The 17,507-nt window shown below is 42.7% G+C and overlaps 1 protein-coding gene and 1 pseudogene across 4 annotated transcripts in view; one reads left to right on the top strand and one right to left on the bottom strand.

Annotated features, from left to right (window-relative positions):
- The first annotated feature begins 2,191 nt into the window (after positions 1-2,191).
- Positions 2,192-17,507, top strand: part of RBM27 (RNA binding motif protein 27) — a 91,539-nt gene continuing 76,223 nt past the window's right edge. For 3 of the 4 annotated variants that reach the window (XM_054488196.2, XM_054488198.2, XM_054488197.2), the window contains exon 1: positions 2,198-2,469. In XM_054488196.2, coding sequence (XP_054344171.1) covers positions 2,411-2,469 — 59 coding nt within the window. In that variant the 5' untranslated portion in view covers positions 2,198-2,410. Of the gene's footprint in view, positions 2,470-17,507 lie in introns of all 4 variants that reach the window. The other variant, XM_054488199.2, reaches the window with a different exon arrangement.
- On the bottom strand, positions 6,881-9,937 carry LOC134739610 (peptidyl-prolyl cis-trans isomerase A-like; annotated as a pseudogene).

Below are 17,507 nucleotides of genomic sequence, written 5' to 3' on the forward strand. Positions count from 1 at the left end.
AGCCTCCTGAGTAGCTGGGACTACAGACACGCGCCACCACGCCCAGCTAATTTTTGTATTTTTAGTAGAGACGGGGTTTCACCATGTTGGCCAGGCTGGTCTCGATCTTCTGACCTCATGATCTGCCTGCCTCGGCCTCCCAAAGTGCAGGGATTACAGGCGTGAGCTACCGCGCCCAGCCATAATTTTTTTTTTTTTTGAGACGGAGTCTCGCTCTTTCACCCAACTGGAGTGCAGTGGCTCGATCTTGACTCACTGCAACCCCTGCCTCCTGGGTTCAAGCTGTTCTCCTGCCTCAGCCTTCCGAGTAGCTGCGATTGACTACAGGTGCCTGCCACCAAACCCCGCTAATTTTTGTATTTTTAGTAGAGGCGGGGTTTCACTATGTTGGCGTGATCCGCCCACCTCGGCCTCCCAAAGCGCTGGGATTACAGGCATGACCCACTGCGCCTGGCCCACGCCCATCCCACGCCCGGTTAATTTTTGTATCTTTAGTAGAGACGGGGTTTCACCATGTTGGCCAAGCTTGTCTGGAACTCCTGACCTCAGGTGACCCACCCGTCTCGGCCTCCCAAAGTGCTGGGATTACAGGCATGAGTCACCGCGCCGGCCCCCTCTTTTTTTTTTGAGATGGAGTTTCGCTCTTGTCACGATCTTGGCTCACTGCAAATTCCGCCTCCCGGGTTCAAGCGATTCTCCTGCCTCAGTCTCCCGAGTAGCTGGGATTACAGGAGTGCGCCACCATGCCTGGCTGATTTTGTATTTTTAGTAGAGACAGGTTTCACCATGTTGGTCAGGCTGGTCTCCAACTCCTGACCTCAGGTGATCTGCCCGCCTCAGCCTCCCAAAGTGCTGGGATTACAGGTGTGACGCACCGCGCCCAGCCTGGCCTACAATTTTAAATGGAGAAAAAAATGAAAAGATAATATTTCATGGTATGTGAAAATTATATAAATTTAAAATTTTATATAATTTTAATAAATGTTTGTAATACAGCCACAATCATTCCATTTACATATTGTCCCTGGTTAATTTTAAGCCAAGACATTGTATGTTGAGTAGTTGCCATAGATACCTCAAGGCTCACAAAACCAAAATATTTAGTATCTGATCCTTTGCAGATGTTTGCCTATACCTGTTCTATGTATATATAGTATGTCTGTTTATTTGAGGTTGATCGATTTCTTTTATATGAGGTGTGTGTTCATTAGGTATTTTTCAAAATGTTATTACAATGCATAACCCCATAAACTGTTCATCATCTTAAGAGGAGAAGCTCTGTTTTGCTCAGCATTGGACTCCTAGTGCCTTACTCAGTGCTGGTATTGCAGGGACTCAGTATATGTTATTGGGTAAACATTTTAACATCAGTGCTAAATCAGTGATTTCAAAACTCCAGAAGAAATTTCTCACCTGCTAGAAAGTAAGTTGACTATTTCGGTAGTTTCTAATTTTTCTTCAAAATTTTTTTTAATCCTTCTTTGCTGATTAAAATTCTCCCTGCCCGTCCCCCAACCACTGAATTTTAGATATACAATGAAAAGATAATTAAAAACGAACTATTGGAGTCATTTTTCTTCCTAAATAAAGCAACATTTATTAATAATACTAGCAACATTGAAATGGCCTCAGCCTTTTACGTGGCCGTGCGCCACGTTTTAAAAATGACGATTACTGGATTCCAAGGCATGGTTGTCAGAAACATTCTGCCTAATTAAAGCAGAGCAGCAGAAAATACAAACGTGAGTGCCGATCAACATGAGTGTGTAAAGAAAAAAAGTAAAATTATGCATTCTGTGCAATGTGTCGAACGTGAACGTATTGCACGTTGTGTTGCAGATTTACTACAGCTGAGTCATTTCGGGACACGAGTGTGTGTTTCCAAGAAAAACGAGAGGAAGGAACCAGGCTGAGGGGCTCGCCGGCTTCCCCCAGGCACTCCCAGCAGCAGACACCGGTATTCCGCGGCGGGCGGCGGCGTGGTCAAAAAAAGGCGCCACTGCCCCTTTAAGAGGCAAAGCACCTTTTCCAAGATACCATCTTGCACCAGGAGTTCACTTAAGCTCTCCACCTACCTTGCTATATCTCTCCTCCCTGACTGGGTACGGCCTGCCGGCGGGGCGAGCGAGCCTTTTCATTGGTCTTGCCCTCACAGCCCTCTCTCTCTTATTGGTTCTCAGGCCTGCCACTCGGCACTGTCTCCCGCCCACCTCAGCCTTCGGGCTAGGGTGAGTGAGGGCTCTTGGGTTAGTTCCTGTTAGGCCCCGGCCGGGGGAGTAGGTTGAAGTCTCCTAAGATGCCCGGTGGGCTGGGGCACCGGGAGCTGTGAAGGGAACGTGAGGAGGCGGCGTAGTGGAGACCCACGGCAGGCCTGAAGAAGAGCGGCGGCCGAGCCCGCCTTCCCTGCACCATGCTCATAGAGGATGTGGATGCCCTCAAGTCCTGGCTGGCCAAGTTACTGGAGCCGATGTGAGTGAGCCGGGCTGGGCCGGGGCCGGCGAACGTGGGCGTTGGGGGCCTGCGGGGGCGTGGGGGAGGGGAGGTGGCGTGGGGGGCGGCGCAGAGGGGCCGCGGCCGGGAGGTCCCGGCGACGCCTTCCCTGTAGTACTATCACCATTGTGGTGGGGGTGAGGGTGGGAGAGGAGCGCTGGGGACGGAGAGGCGCCGTGGATGTGGGGACTGGGGGGGGGCAGGCAAGGACAGCGAGGGCTTTTCAAACGCAAATATCGGGGTGCTGGAAGGGGTAGCAGGGGCCGTGAGGGAATTTAAAACATTGCTGTTTGAGAACTGAGAGAGAGGTAACAGGGCTCTTGAGGGATTTTTAAAATGTGAATATTGAGATGTAGAAGGGAATAGCAGAATATCAAGGGTTTGAAAAACATTATTATTCCGGGACTGAAAGGTCTAGAAGCAAAATATCGAGGGCATTTTCGAAATATGAGGGCAGAAGCGGATAGCAGGGACATTGAAACTATATAGCGATTATTGGTGAGTTCTGAAGGATCAAGAATATTGAAGGATTTGAAAAATACTATGGAGTAGATGAAAAGGATGTGTGGGCATTGAAGGGTTTTAGAAATTATTGGGGAGGTGATAAGTGTGATAGCAAGGATATTAAGGGATTTTAAAGTATTATTGAGGACTTGATAGTGCCAGGGGAACTGATGACTTTTAGATATGTGGAGGTTGGAAAAAAGAGGTTTTTTGTAAGTTTAGTTGAGGGTTGAAAGGGCTACACTGGTATGCAGCATTAATTGGTGGAGGAGTATACCTAACAATATATAGGGATTTTTAGATACAGGTGTTGGAGGAATAAAAGGAGCGGTAGAAAGAATAAGAGATTTGTAAATATTTTTGTGCGATTGAGAGGACAGTTTTGTAAATGTTTTTGTCGGATTGAGAGGACACCTGAAGATAATTGGGGTGTAGGATGAGGGACTGAAAAGAATGAGAGACCTGTCTTTTAAAAATATTTTGGGTAGTGTTAGTAGAAATGTTATTGGGAGGCTTGAAAGAGGTAACAGAGGTATGAACATTTTGTTTTATAACCTTTTTTTTTGAAACAGTGCCTCGCTGTGTCTCCCAGGCTGGAGTGCAGTGGCTCGATTTCGGCTCTCTGCAACCTCCGCCTCCCGGGTTCAAGCGATTCTCCTGCCTCAGCCTCCCAAGCAGCTGGGACTACGGCGCGCGCCACCACACCCAGCTAATTTTTTGTATTTTTAGTAGAGAGGGGATTTCGCCATGTTGGCCAGGCTGGTCTCAAACTCCTGACCTCAGGTGATCTGCTCGCCTTGGCCTCCCAAAGTGCTGGGATTACAGGCGTGCGCCACTGGACCCGGCCATGTTTGGTAACCGTTTTAAAGGGTAGGGTTGTGGAGTGTTTATTTGGGGAAATGGGGTATGGCTAGTTACTGGAAGGGAAAGAATCATGTTTTGCCTCCTCCTTGCTTCTGCTTTATTATTCTCTTATTGAAGGTTAGAGCTTTCTGCTTGAAAGAAAGGGATAGAAGAAGAGATGGGCAGGCTTTGATTCATTAGGTCAGATTGCATTAGTGGAAAAATTGAGTGTTTTTCAGAGGTGAAAATAGGGAGTAGTTTGGGAGGTGTGGAGGCATGGTAAAGGAGCTTCTGGGGGACAGTGTCAAGCTACTTCCCTGTTGATCTCTTTCAGTGAAAATGACTTCTGAACACACTTGAAGGTTTTGTAGAAGAATATAGGTCTCTTGAATAGGGGTTTTTTAACTCCTACAAAAAAGTTTTGGGCACAAAGATGGAAATGGTTTGTGGTGAAGGTGGGAAATAAGATGGATGTAATGAAATTGACCATATATGGGAAAAGGCTGAAAAAAGAAAAATATTTGTATGTTTAAAGTGTTCTTCATGTGGCTGGGCACAGTGGTTCACGCCTGTAATCCCAACACTTTGGGAGGCCTAGGCGGGCGGATCATGAGGTCAGGAGTTCGAGACCAGCCTGGCCAATATGGTGAAACCCCGTCTCTACTGAAAATATAAAAATTAGCCGGCTGTGGTGGGGTGCGCCTGTAGTCCCAGCTACTCGGGAGGCTGAGGCAGAAGAATCGCTTGAATCCCAGGAGGCATAGGTTTCAATGAGCCTAAATCATGCCACTGCCCTCCAGCCTGGGCGACAGAGCCAGACTCTGTCTCAAAAAAATAAAAATAAAAAAAGTGTTATTCATGTTATTTAAGATTAAAAAATAAAAAATACATCTCTTTATTTTGTATTTCTGCTGCTCTGATGCCTTTAGAAAAAACAACCTACTTTCCAAACAAGTTTAGTGTTGTTGGTAGATATCCATTTAAGAAGAATTAAACATACATTTTATGTCTTGGATAGAAGGTAACAACTTTTAGCCTTATAGTTACTTGGTTTTTATTTTTTTTAAAGCTCCCTAAGATGTTTTACTCTGAGTAGTGCTTTTCGTTTTTTGTTTTTTTTTTTGTCTTTCCCCTTAATGTTGAAAGTTAGTCTGGGTAAGAGCTTCGTCTTGCTTAGGCTTTTTTTTTTTCCTTCTTTTTTTAAAGCTACTTAGACTCATAAGTATGATCATTCTGTAATTTTCATGAGTAAAAATTATCTTTCAAAATGATTACTTGAGTTTAGTTTCTCCTTTTGAGTTATATATTCAACTTAAAGTTCACATGTTTTTTTTTTTTAATTTTGTTGCTCATTTAGGGTAAAAAAAAGGCTAAAATTTATTTATTTATTTATTTGTTTGTTTGTTTATTTATTTATTTATTAAGATGGAGTTTCGCTCTTGTTGTCCAGGCTGGAGTGTGGTGGTGCAATCTCAGGTCACTGCAACCTCTGCCTCCTGGGTTCAAGCGATTCTCTTGCCCCAGCGTCACGAGTAGCTGGGATTACAGGCACTTGCCACCACGCCCGGCTAATTTTTTGTATTTTTAGTGGAGACGGGGGTTTCACTGTGTTGGCCAGGTTGGTCTCCAGTTCTTGACCTCAGGTGATCCACCCACCTCGGCCTCCCAAAGTGCTGGGATTACAGGCATAAGCCGCTGTGCCTGATCTAAAATACTTATTTTTAACTTGCCTAAGTAACAGTTTTGAATGGAGATATTAATAATAAATAATAAAGTAAATGCAGATACCACGTATATTTTTATTCTTAGTATGTCATCATGGGAGATTATTTTTTGTTTGTTTAGATATCCTAAAATGTAATAAATGATATGCTAAAGTGGGTTGTGTTTGTAAATTTACTTTTTTGCATATTCCAGATTCAAGAAAATTTTCATGGCAGATTGGCATGTTGCTACAACATAGCATTTCAGAGCAGTTGCTAGGCTTTGAGATAGTATAGTTGCACTAGCTAGGTTGGAATCAAACTATGGCTGTGCACATGATTTTCTTTCTTTTTCTTTCTTTTTTTGAGATGGAATCTCTCACTGTCGCTCAGGCTGGAGTGCAGTGGTGCTCACTGCAACCTCCGCCTCCTGGGTTCAAGCGATTCTCCTGCTTCAGCCTCGCGAGCAGCTGGGCTTACAGGCGCCTGCCACCATGCCCGGCTAATTTTTTGTATTTTTTAGTAGAGAGGGGGTTTCACTTTGTTGGCCAGGCTGTTCTTGAACTCCTGACCTTGTGATCCACCTGCTTGGCCTTCCAAAGTGCTGGGATTACAGGCATGAGCCACCGCGCCCAGCCTGTGTGCACATGATTTTCTGTTACATTTTCTTATTTAGCTTAGTTTACAGTAAATTAAATTTATGAAAGCTTCCAATTCCCAAGGGATTTTTAAAATGTTACATCTTGTCCCTAGTGAAACATATCATGTAACAGGAGATATTTCTTTTTTTTTTTGGAGACAGAGTCTCTGTCGCCCAGGCTGGAGTGCAGTGGCACGATCTTGGCTCACTGCAACCTCCGTCTTCGGGGTTCAAGCGATTCTTCTGCCTCAGCCTCCCAAGTAGCTGGGATTACAGGCGTGTGCCACCATGCCTGGCTAATTTTTGTATTTTTGGTAGAGACAGGGTTTCACCGTGTTGGTCAGGCTGGTCTTGAACTCCTGACCTCAGGTGATCCGCCTCCCAAAGTGCTGGGATTACAGGTGTGAGCCACCACACCCGGCCTAACAGGAGGTATTTTCTTTTTCTTTTTTTTTTTTTTTTTTTGAGACGGAGTCTTGCTCTGTCGCCCAGGCTGGAGTGCAGTGGCGTGATCTCGGCTCACTGCAACCTCCGCCTCCCGGGTTCAAGCAGTTCTCCTGCCTCAGCCTCCTGACTAGCTGGGATTACAGGTGCCTGCCACTATGCCCAGCTAATTTTTGTATTTTTTTTGTTGTTGTTATTTAGTTTTTATTTCATAATCATAAACTTAACTCTGCAATCCAGCTAGGCATGGGAGGGAACAAGGAAAACATGGAACCCAAAGGGAAGTGCAGCGAGAGCACAAAGATTCTAGGATACTGTGAGCAAATGGGGTGGAGGGGTGCTCTCCTGAGCTACGGAAGGAATGGTCTGGTGGTTAAGATAAAACACAAGTCAAGCTTATTCAAGTTGTCCACAGTCAGCAATGGTGATCTTCTTGCTGGTCTTGCCGTTCCTGGACTCAAAGCGCTCCATGGCCTCCACAATATGCCTTCTTTCACTTTGCCAAAGACCACATGCTTGCCATCCAACCACTCAGTCTTGGCAGTGCAGATGAAAAACTGGGAACCATTTGTGTTGGGTCCAGCATTTGCCATGGACAAGATGCCAGGACCTGTATGCTTTAGGATGAAGTTCTCATCTTCAAATTTCTCCCGATAGATGGACTTGCCACCAGTGCCATTATGGCATGTGAAGTCACCACCCTGACACATAAACCCTGGAATAATTCTGTGAAAGCAGGAACCCTTATAACCAAATCCTTTCTCTCCAGTGCTCAGAGCACGAAAATTTTCTGCTGTCTTTGGGACCTTGTCTGCAAACAGCTCAAAGGAGATGTGGCCCAAGGGCTCGCCGTCGACGGCAATGTCAAAGAACGAGGTGGGGTTGACCATGGCTAACAGTACACGGTTTTCCTTGGTGGCGGCGTCTGCAAAGCCTAATTTTTGTATTTTTAGTAGAGACGGGGTTTCACCATGTTGGTCAGGCTGGTCTCGAACCCCTGACCTCGTGATCCACTGCCTCGGCCTCCCAAAGTGCTGGGATTACAGGCGTGAGCCACTGCACCCGGCCAACAGGAGGTATTTCTAAACCAATCTAGTTTACAGTTGATTATTCCCTATGGACAAGTTAGGAATGTCATGGGCTATTAGAGCTTATCGGTTACCTTCCATTCCCTTTGTAGGTGGCGAACACGGCTATTACTTTTATTAGAGGAAGGACGGGAGGGAGACAGGAAGAAATGACTCCTTAACTGGCTGGAATAAACTAGTACCACCATTTTTGTTGGCAGTGCAGTAAAAGGGAGGGAAACCAATATCTCAGTCGAGAAGTTTGTCTCTTTCCCTACAGCTACATGAATAGACTAGACTCAGTTCTTGTTTGGGGCCTTCATCTTTCCTCACTTTCAAAATATCCTGGATATCCTAGTCATAGAGACTGTAGGGATTATGCACAATTTAGAGATGTCATGGTTTCTTTCTGTCAGAAATAACTGCTCATTGTAAGAATGTGAACCCCTTTAAAGTAAGGTTCTACTAAATTCAGGAGGTAAGTGCATCACTAAAGAAATTTCTGCAAGTTTAAAAAAAGATCAGGCAAGCATTTTTCGGTAACCTGCCTTTCTATCAAAACTTGTGTTTAATGGGGAATGTTTTATTTATATTATATAAAATGTATAAATATGTATTATTCACTGCTGCTTGTTTGGCTTAGTGTAAAACTTTATCTTGGTGTATGTTTTAAAAAGCATGGTGGGATTTGTAAACTCTTTGGACAATTTGTCTGTCTTACTTTAATAGACATTGTTGTATGAATCGGCATTTAATTTCTAGTTCCATATCTATCTCTAATTCACTCTGTGACTTAGGATAAATTGTCTAACCTTTTTCTGTTAAACAGAACTAAATTTTATTTGCCTTTTACCTACGTCACCAAGTCTGTTATGAATATTAATGATGTAGACTTTAAGTGGTTTGTGTACCTCTGAATCATTCTATAAATGTAAACAACATTTTATGGTTTTTGGAATATGAAAATACATGAAACTTTCTGCAAAAGTATTTTGCTTATTAATGTTAAACACCACTGCCACTTAAAAAATAATAATCAGTCTATTACAAGACAGATCTAGAGTCTCATTGCAGGTCCTATAGGTAGGAACAGGAATTGCTAGTCAAAGTCATAGACTTGATGTGCAGTTTTTGTGAGTTCTGGCCATATCAGTGTCTTTTAAAGTGCACTAGGAGATTGAATATGTTGTTAGCTTGGAGAGTGATAGAAAAGGCAGCAATAAGGTTAATAGACTAAGTTTATTTTATTGGCTCATATCTATGGGTTCAGTGATCATGATGCGTATACTTTGGTTGAACTCTAGAGTTTACATGTTGCTGTATGTTGGCAGTCCTTATCAAATTGAACTCTGGATAGTAATCTCTGCAGTTGCCCAAATGGGAGGAAAAATAATCATCTAGCAATTGTTAGACCTGACCACCTGGTAAATAAACTACCAGGGTTAAATAAGTATTTTGGAGGTATATTCTTAAGTGTGGGAAGTACTGGTAATTTTCGAACTGTACTTAGTTGCTTCAGAGAATCAGTGTGTCTCTAAAGTGCTGTAGGACTTAAGGATACCATTCACTATTTCATAGAAAAGAACTTTGGCCAGAAGACTTCTTGGCAAGTTTTAGTCTACTAACTTAAGAACATACTTGTTCTTATGTCCTTTGGTCTGCCTTTTAAAGATGTCTGACTTCATCCTTCCTGGCCCAATAACTATAGGCTAGAAGCCAGAAGTTGCTTTTATAGCCCTATGTTTCTTGCCACTGTCTTCTCTTATCCTCTTACAATGTTGCTACTTACTTCCTTATTAATCTCTTTTTATACAATTTATTATTTTGTATTGTAATTATTTGTTTTCGTATCCACCTCTTGGCCATGGGAGTGCAGGGCAAGGTCTGTTTTCTTTAAAGTAATTCCATTACCAAGCAATATGCTTGGCACTTAGTAAACACTCAGTATGTGTTTAAATGAATGAACATTCTCATATGTATATATAGGTAATTGACAATTAGAAAAGTAAGAATTTTTTAGTAGTCTAATTTTGTGCGTGTATTTAGCTAGTGGCGACTATACTAGGAGCTGTGGTCCAAATATCCAAATGGTATTTGCAACTGATGAATGTATGTATATATTTTCCTCCCAAATCTAGGGTTATTTCTTCCACATGATATTCATTCATGAAAGCCCTTAATTATTTAAGGGGAAAATGAAAGTACTGTGGTCTGAATGTTGGTGTCCCCTCAAAATTCATGTTGGACATCTCAAAAAAAAATATATATATATGAAAGGAGCCTGCTTGTTACCATGAGAGGACACAGAAGGTACCATCTGTGAAGAATGGGCCCTCACTAGACTCCAAGTTTGCTGATGCTTTAATCTTGAACTTCCCAGCCTGCAGAACTGTGAGCAATACATTTCTGTTTATAGCCGGGCACGGTGGCTCACGCCTGTAATCCCAGCACTTTGGGAGGCTGAGGCGGGCAGATCACGAGGTTGGGAGATCGAGACCATCCTGGCTAACACGGTGAAACCCCGTTTCTACTAAAAATATAAAAAATTAGCCGGGCATGATGGCGGGCGCCTGTAGTCCCAGCTACTCAGGTGGCTGAGGCAGGAGAATGGCGTGAACCTGGGAGGCGGAGGTTGCAGTGAGCCGAGATTGCGCCACTGTACTCCAGCCTGGGCGGCAGAGCGAGACTCCGTCTCAAAAAAAAAAAAAAGAAAAATTCTGTTTATAAATTGCCTAGTTGGCTGGGCCTTGTGGGCTCATGTCTGTCATCCCAGCACTTTGGGAGGCTGAGGTGGGTGGATCATTTGAGTCCAGGAGTTCAAGACCAGCCTCCTGGTCTTGAACAACGGGGCGAAACTCTGCCTCTACAAAAAAATAAAAAAAATAGCCTTAGTCAGGCGTGGTAGTTCACGCCTGTCGTCCTACCTACTTGGGAGGCTGAGGTGGGAGGATCACTTGAGCCTGGGAGGTTGAGGCTGCAGTGAGCCGTGATTAAGCCACTGTACTCCAGCCTGGGCAACAGAATGAGACCCTGTCTCAAAAAATAAATAAATACTAAATTGCCTAGTCTAAGGTGTTTTGTTATAGTAGCCCAAACAGACAAAGAGAGAAAGTTTTCATTTGAAAAGAAGTAGAAGTACCAATATATGTGTATCTTTAATAAATATTAACAAATGTGAAAGTCAGCTCCATTTTTACTTACTTTGTCCAGTATGGTCTTATCTTTTTTTTTTTTCTTCTTTGAGAGGAGTTTTGCTCTTATTGCCCAGGCTGGAGTGCAATGGCACGATCTCGGCTCGCCGCAACCTCTGCCTCCCGGGTTCAAGCTATTCTCCTGCCTCAGCCTCCTGAGTAGGTGGGATTACGGGCATGCACCACCACGCCTGGCTAATTTTGTATTTTTGGTAGAGATGGGGTTGCTCCATGTTGGTCAGGCTGGTCTCGAACTCCTGACCTCAGGTAATCCACCCCTGGGATTACAGGTGTGAGCCGCTGGGCCTGGCCCAGTGTGGTCTTACCAAAGGAATAATCTGAACACAGATCTCAGAGTCAGACTTTTTTTTTAATTCACTTTCATTCTTTTAAAATAAAAATAAACGTATTATTGCATTATGACAATATAGAAAGTAGAGAAAAGAAAATTATTAGTATCTATTTTCTATGTGTATGAATTTTTATATAGCTACAGTCAGACTCATTGTAAAATTCTGATTTCTTTGACATTACATCAGAAGCATTTTTCACATTTTATATATTGCTTTTATAACCATCACTTTGGTTTTCTTGGTTGTTGTTGTTCCCCCCACCCCCAAGATGGAGTCTTGCTCTGTCACCCAGGCTGGAGTGCAGTAGCGCAATCTCAACTCACTGCAGCCTCCACCTCCTGGGTTCAAGTGATTCTCCTGCCTCAGCCTCCCAAGTAACTGGGATTACAGGCACGCGCCACCACACCTGGCTAATTTTTGTATTCTTAGTAGAGATGGGCTTTCACCATGTTGGCCAGGCTGGTCTCGAACTCTTGACCTTGTGATCTACCCACCTTGGCCTCCCAAAGTGCTGGGATTACAGGCGTGAGCCACCCCACCCGGCCCTTGTTTTTTATTAAGACAGGGTTTTGCTCTGTCACCCAGGCTGGAGTGCAGTGGCATGGTCATAGCTCACTGTAGCCTCAGCCTTCCAGGATAAGACAATCCTCCCACTTCAGCCTCCTGAGTAGCTGGGACTGTAGGTGCATGCCACCACACCAGGCTAATTTTTTTATTTTATTTTTTTAGAAATGGAGGTCTCACTATGTTGCCCAGACTGGTCTTGAACTCCTGAGCTGAAGCAATCCTCCCACCTCAGCCTCCTGAAGTGCTGGGATTACAGGCATGAGCCACTGTGCCTGGCCATAACCATAATTTTTTAAAAAACATTTGTTTATTGTATTATATTATATTACATATATATTTTTTGACGTGGAGTCTTGCTTTATTGCCCAGGCTGGAGTGCAGTGGCGTGATCTCAGTTCACTGCAACCTCCGTCTCCTGGATGGATTCAAGCGATTCTCCTGCCTCAGCCTCCTGAATAGCTGGGATTACAAGCACCCACTACCATGCCCAGCTAATAACCATCACTTTGGATGCGTAATATTTCACAAACATCCAACAATAAGAGAATGGTTACCTTGGCACTATTTTTTTGTTAAAAAGTAATGCTGTTTTTATTTAATAAATATATTTTGTGTGTGTGTAGCTTTAGGTACTAGTAGTATTTTCTATATTTGCCTTTATTTCCTTCGTCTAGTTTATCATAAGTGTAACTACTGGTCAGAGAATATGGATTTTTTGTTTGTTTGTTTGTTTTTTTGAGATGGAGTTTTGCTCTTCTTGCCCAGGCTCAAGTACAATGGCGTGATCTTGGCTCGCCACAACCACCGCCTCCCGGGTTCAAGCGATTCTCCTGCCTCAGCCTCCCGAGTATCTGGGATAACAGGCATGTACCACCATGCCCAGCTAATTTTGTATTTTTAGTAGAGATGGGGTTTCTCCATGTTGGTCAGGCTGGTCTCAAACTCCTGACCTCAGGTGATCCACCCTTGGCCTCCCAAAGTGTTGGGATTACAGGCATGAGCCACCAGGCCCAGCCAAGAATATGGATATTTTTAATGGCTGTTGATACGCATTGAGATCAGGAGATTTTTTTTTTTTACCTGTGGCTCAGAAGCACATGTATTAGTTGTTTCACCTCTGAAAGAAAGAGCACATTAAGATGGAACTTAAAATTAGATCCATATTCAGAAACATGTAAATTTTTCTGCAAGTGGGAAAGGTCTAAGTAGTCTTGGCTTTTTTCCTAAAGCAAGTAAATGGTAATGGTTTTTCAGTAGTGTTTTTTGGCTTGGGGCCAAAGGTGTAGGACCTTACTCTTTGATCTTATGATTGCATGTCTGAAATTTTCTATGAAGCTTATGTACTGGCTCAGCAGTTGTATGATATACGTGCAATAGAGATTTCATTAAAAGGGGAAAAAGACAAATTTGAGATTTTTACAGATGAGGCATTTTTAGGACAATGTTTCTATTAGCTTACTCCGATAAAAATTTGTTGACTTTTTTTTTTTAAATAACTTAAAAGATAACTGAAGCATGTTCTTAAAACGTTATTGTGCAAGGTGTGAATTTTAAGGAGTCCTATTTGTAAGTTACATTAAGCTTTAGGAAATTTCTTTTGTTGATTCTTTAAAAGGTAACTGTTGGTTGATACTTAAGATACATTAATTTTTCCTGCAGATATACATTAGAAAAAGACATGGTTGTGAAACAGATTTTACTTGTGTGGAATTGCGGCTGAGTTTTAGTTCCACAGATGTGCTGTCTGCCTGATCTTAAATGGATCTCTTAATTTATCTTTACGAATTTACACATCTATAGTAGAATGGTAATTTAAGATGGATATTATTTCCTTTTCTAATCTCCATGTTATAATAGAAGTCCCTTTTTGTCTAGAGACGTGTATTTAGCATAGTCATGGATCCCAAATTTTACAATCTCTTTCATCCCCAAATATGCTTGTTTTTATAGTCAAGCAGTAATGGATTCCCATAAGCTTTAGTTCCAAATAAAGTGGCTAAAAGATTTTAAGTACTCTTCCTGAGTATGAGAAGAAAGAAGTGATGATTTTTCAGGAGAGGGAAGTGATGCTGCACTTGTCTTACATTCTCAAGAGTCTTATTTGTACTCAGATTTTTGTGACATACTTCTGGAAGTCTTGTTGAGTAGTTAGCATTGATACTGTAGCTACAGTATCATGGCTGTTTTTTAGAGATTATATAGTGAGAAGTCAATGGGTGAAAGAATAAGTAAGAATAATTGTAAAGGTCTAGAAAATTACAGCACAAAACTCCCCAATGTATTTAAGTTTCACCATTCAATTAGTGTGACTTATTATTTTAGACTTATAATTTTCTTCAGAGCGTACTTTATGGATACATGTTAGGAGCTGTTAAATGTAAATGGTCCTATTCCTTTGGCTGTAAACATGCTGTTGTATTTGGTGCAGATTTCTGTCAGTTATTGACAATCATTTTTTCCCTCACATTAAACAAATGTTTAGAATCTGTGATCATTCTCTTCTCCTGGAGTCTAACCTTTTCTACTCTTTTACTTTCGTGTATATTCATCTTGATTTTTAACACTATCATATCAAAATGCGTTTCATCAGAAGCAGCCTAACTTGGCATATGGTTTTTAGAGTCTGAATGCTAAATATATGTAAAAGATATCTGGGTTTCTTTTCTTTTCTTTTTTTTTGAGACTGAGTTGCGCTCTATCGCCCAGGCTGGAGTGCAGTGGCATGATCTCGGCTTGCTGCAACCTCTGCCTCCCAGGCTCAAGCAATTCTCCTACCTCAGCCCCCCAAGTAGCTGGGATTACAGGTGCATGCCACAACACCTGGCTAATTTCTGTATTTTTAGTAGACATGGGGTTTCACCATGTTGGCCAGGCTGATCTTGATCTGCTGACCTCAGGTGATCCTCCTGCCTCAGCCTCCCAAACTGCTGGGATTACAGGCATGAGCCACTGCACCCAGCTGATATCTGGGTTTCTTAAACCCATTTCAGTTATCCAATATCTGAATGTTTTGCCCATTCCTAACATATAGAAACTTTATTATCCATACCCAGCACTAAATCTATCAGATCATTAGACTCCTTGAAGGTTCCTATAACATCAGAGAAAATAACATTGCCATTTTCTTCCATTCTTATTTCTTTTTCTAAGTCCTTCTCTTCTGTGTTAGACTACCCTTATCCAAGAACTAAACTTTTTAAGTAAAGGTGGAAATGTAATTTTTTCCCCTTCTCTCCTCCATATGAATGTAGACTAGAACTACACTGATCAAAAATTTCTTATTATTCTCAGGGGTGAAATTAAGTTGGCCTACACATCTGTTTTTTAAGGTGTTTATAGAATAGCCAGGGTAAGTATGGCATGTGTAATTTTTTTTTTTTTTTTTTTTTTTTTGAGACCGTCCCGCTCTGTCACCCAGGCTGGAGTGCAGTAGCGTGATCTTGGCTCACTGCAACCTCTGCCTCCCGGGTTCAAGCAATTCTCCTGCCTCAGTCTCCCAAGTAGCTGGGATTACAGGGGCACGCCACCACGCCTGGCTAATTTTTGTATTTTTAGTAGAGACGGGATTTCACCATTTGAGTCAGGCTGGTCTTGAACTCCTGACCTCGTGATCCTCCTGCCTCGGCCTCCCAAAGTACTGGGATTGCAGGCGTGAGCCACCGTGCCCAGCTGGCATGTGTAATTTTTATTTTATTTTGTTGAGACAGTCTTGCTCTGTTGCCCATGCTGGAGTGCAATGGCACAATCTCGGCTCACTGCAAACTCCGCCTCTTGGGCTCATGTGATTCTCCCACCTCAGCCTCCTGGGTAGCTGGGACCACAGGTGCATGCCACCACACCTGGTTAATTTTTTGTAGAAGCAGGTTTTCACCATGGTCTAAAACTCCTGGACTCAAGCAATCTGCCCACACTTTGGCCTCCCACAGGTGTGAGCCACCACACCTGGCCATAATATTTTTTGAAGATAGAAAGGCTACATATTCACTATTTTGGTTTTTAATTTAAAATTTTATTAATAAAAATTGTATGTATGTAAGGTGTGATGTTTTGATATATATGCACATGCTGAAATGTGCATATATATCAAAAGCTAGTTAACATAATCATCTCATATAGCTATCTTTTTTTGTGTGGTGACAACTCTTAAGATCTACTCTCTTAGCAAATTCAAGTTTACAATATATTTTTCAATTTTAGAATTTAACAGTTGGCCTTACTAAGGTTATCTGTTCATAATTCTCCAAAATGTAACATTTTTTACTTAAGAAAAATCTTTACTTTCTTTTATTTTTTATTTTTTGAGACAGGGTCTCACTGTGTATCCCAGGCTGGAGGGTAGTGGTGTGATCATGGCTCACTGCAGCCTTGACCTCCTAGGCTCAGGCAATCCTTCTGTCTCAGCTTCCTGAGTAGCTGGGAGTACAGGTGTGCACCACCATGCCTGACTAATTTTTATATTATTTGTGGAGACCGGATCTTGCTATATTGCCCAAGCTGCTCTTGAACTCCTAGGCTTAAGCAGCCAGCCTTGGCCTCCCAAAGTGTTGGGATTACAGGCATGAGCCACCAGGCCCAGCCTTGAGTAACTGTCTGTCTATCTGTCTGTCTATTTATTTATTTAGAGACGGAGTCTCGCTCTGTTGCCCAGGCTGGAGTGCGGTGGTGCGATCTCAGCTCACTGCAACCTCTGCCTCCCGGGTTCAAGCGATTCTCCTGCCTCAGCCTCCCGAGTAGCTGGGACTACAGGCGCCAGCCACCTTGCCTGGCTAATTTTTGTATTTTTAGTAGAGACGGGGTTTCTTCATGTTGTCCAGGCTGGTCTTGAACTCCTGACCTCAGGTGATCCCCCCTCCTCGGCCTCCCAAAGTGCTAGGATTACAGATGTGAGCCACCGTGCCCGGCCAGGTGAATGGATGTTTAAAGAACCAGCCTTTCCCATGACAGTGTTAATATTGACAACAAAAAAAGTTGTGTTACTGAATTATGAACCTTAAACATAAAAACTAGAAGGAAGTAAAGGTACTGGTGCTTGGTTTTTGTTTTGTTTACTAATCTCATAAAGTTATTGGAAATGTGATTATGTGATTGATACTCTTGAGCTGAAGCCTGTTTTTTTTTGTTTTTTTTTTTTTTTTTTTTTTTTTTTTTTTTTGGGAGACAAGGTCTCACTCTGTTGCCTAGGCTGGAGTGCAGTGGCATGATCATGGCTTGCTGCAACCTCCAACTCCTGGGCTCAAGGTGTCCTTTTGCCTCAGCCTCCCAAGTGAGCTGAAACCTTTTAACTTTCTGGCTGGCAGTGAAGGCCCAAGGATTATAGAACAAGATTAGTTAGATTTGAATAGTGTTTTATAGGTTATATAATCACTTTGCTTGCATAATGGTTTTACTTACTGTTATTCTGAATTTTTTGTTTGTTTGTTTGTTTTTTGTTTCTTTGAGACAGGGTCTCACTCTGTCACCCAGGCTGGAGTGCAGTGGTGTGATCGGCTGACTGCAATTTCTGCCTCCCAGCCTCAAGCATCCTCCTGCCTCAGCCTCCCAAGTAGCTGGGATTACAGACGTGCACCACCACACCTGGCTAATTTTTGTATTTTCTATAGCGACAGGGTTTTGCCATTTTGCCCAGGCTGGTCTTGAACTCCTGGGCTCAAATGATCCTCCTGTCTCAACCTCTCAGGATGTTAGGATTACAGGCATGAGCCATT

Source organism: Pongo pygmaeus, chromosome 4, assembly GCF_028885625.2.
Source record: "Pongo pygmaeus isolate AG05252 chromosome 4, NHGRI_mPonPyg2-v2.0_pri, whole genome shotgun sequence".
NCBI classification, from domain to species: domain Eukaryota; kingdom Metazoa; phylum Chordata; class Mammalia; order Primates; family Hominidae; genus Pongo; species Pongo pygmaeus.